We start from the raw sequence: 370 nt of genomic DNA on the forward strand, positions 1-370 counted from the left end.
GATGAAGACATTGAAGAGTATCGGTCCAAGGACCGAGCCCTGCGGGACCCCACTGCCCACACCCTTCCAGGTCAATACCAACCCATCCACTATGACTCTCTGGGTACGACCCTCTAGCCAATTCGCCACCCATCGGACTGTGTAGTCATCTAAGTCACAGCCTCTTAACTTGTTCACCAGTATGGGGTGGGATACCGTATCGAAGGCCTTCCTGAAGTCTAAGTAAACGAAAAGGAAGTATGGAAAAGGAAGTCTTCGCTTCACATACCACTATCATGTTGAGCATCCTTGTTGTGGTCTTCCTGACTTTCTTTGTGCACAAGTGGTTTAACAGTTGCCACAGCGATGTTTGCTTTATCAGTGACGTCTG

The 370-nt window shown here is 48.9% G+C and overlaps 1 protein-coding gene across 3 annotated transcripts in view; it reads right to left on the reverse strand.

The window, feature by feature from the left end:
• TMEM40 (transmembrane protein 40) overlaps nt 1–370 on the reverse strand; it is a 36,033-nt gene that overhangs the window by 12,532 nt on the left and 23,131 nt on the right. For all 3 annotated transcript variants that reach the window (XM_014517067.2, XM_025197095.1, XM_006017993.2), the window contains one exon: nt 269–367. In XM_014517067.2, the coding sequence (XP_014372553.1) occupies nt 269–367 (99 nt within the window). The remainder of the gene's footprint in view (nt 1–268; nt 368–370) is intronic.

Source organism: Alligator sinensis, unplaced genomic scaffold, assembly GCF_000455745.1.
Source record: "Alligator sinensis unplaced genomic scaffold, ASM45574v1 scaffold391_1, whole genome shotgun sequence".
In the NCBI taxonomy this organism is placed as follows: domain Eukaryota; kingdom Metazoa; phylum Chordata; order Crocodylia; family Alligatoridae; genus Alligator; species Alligator sinensis.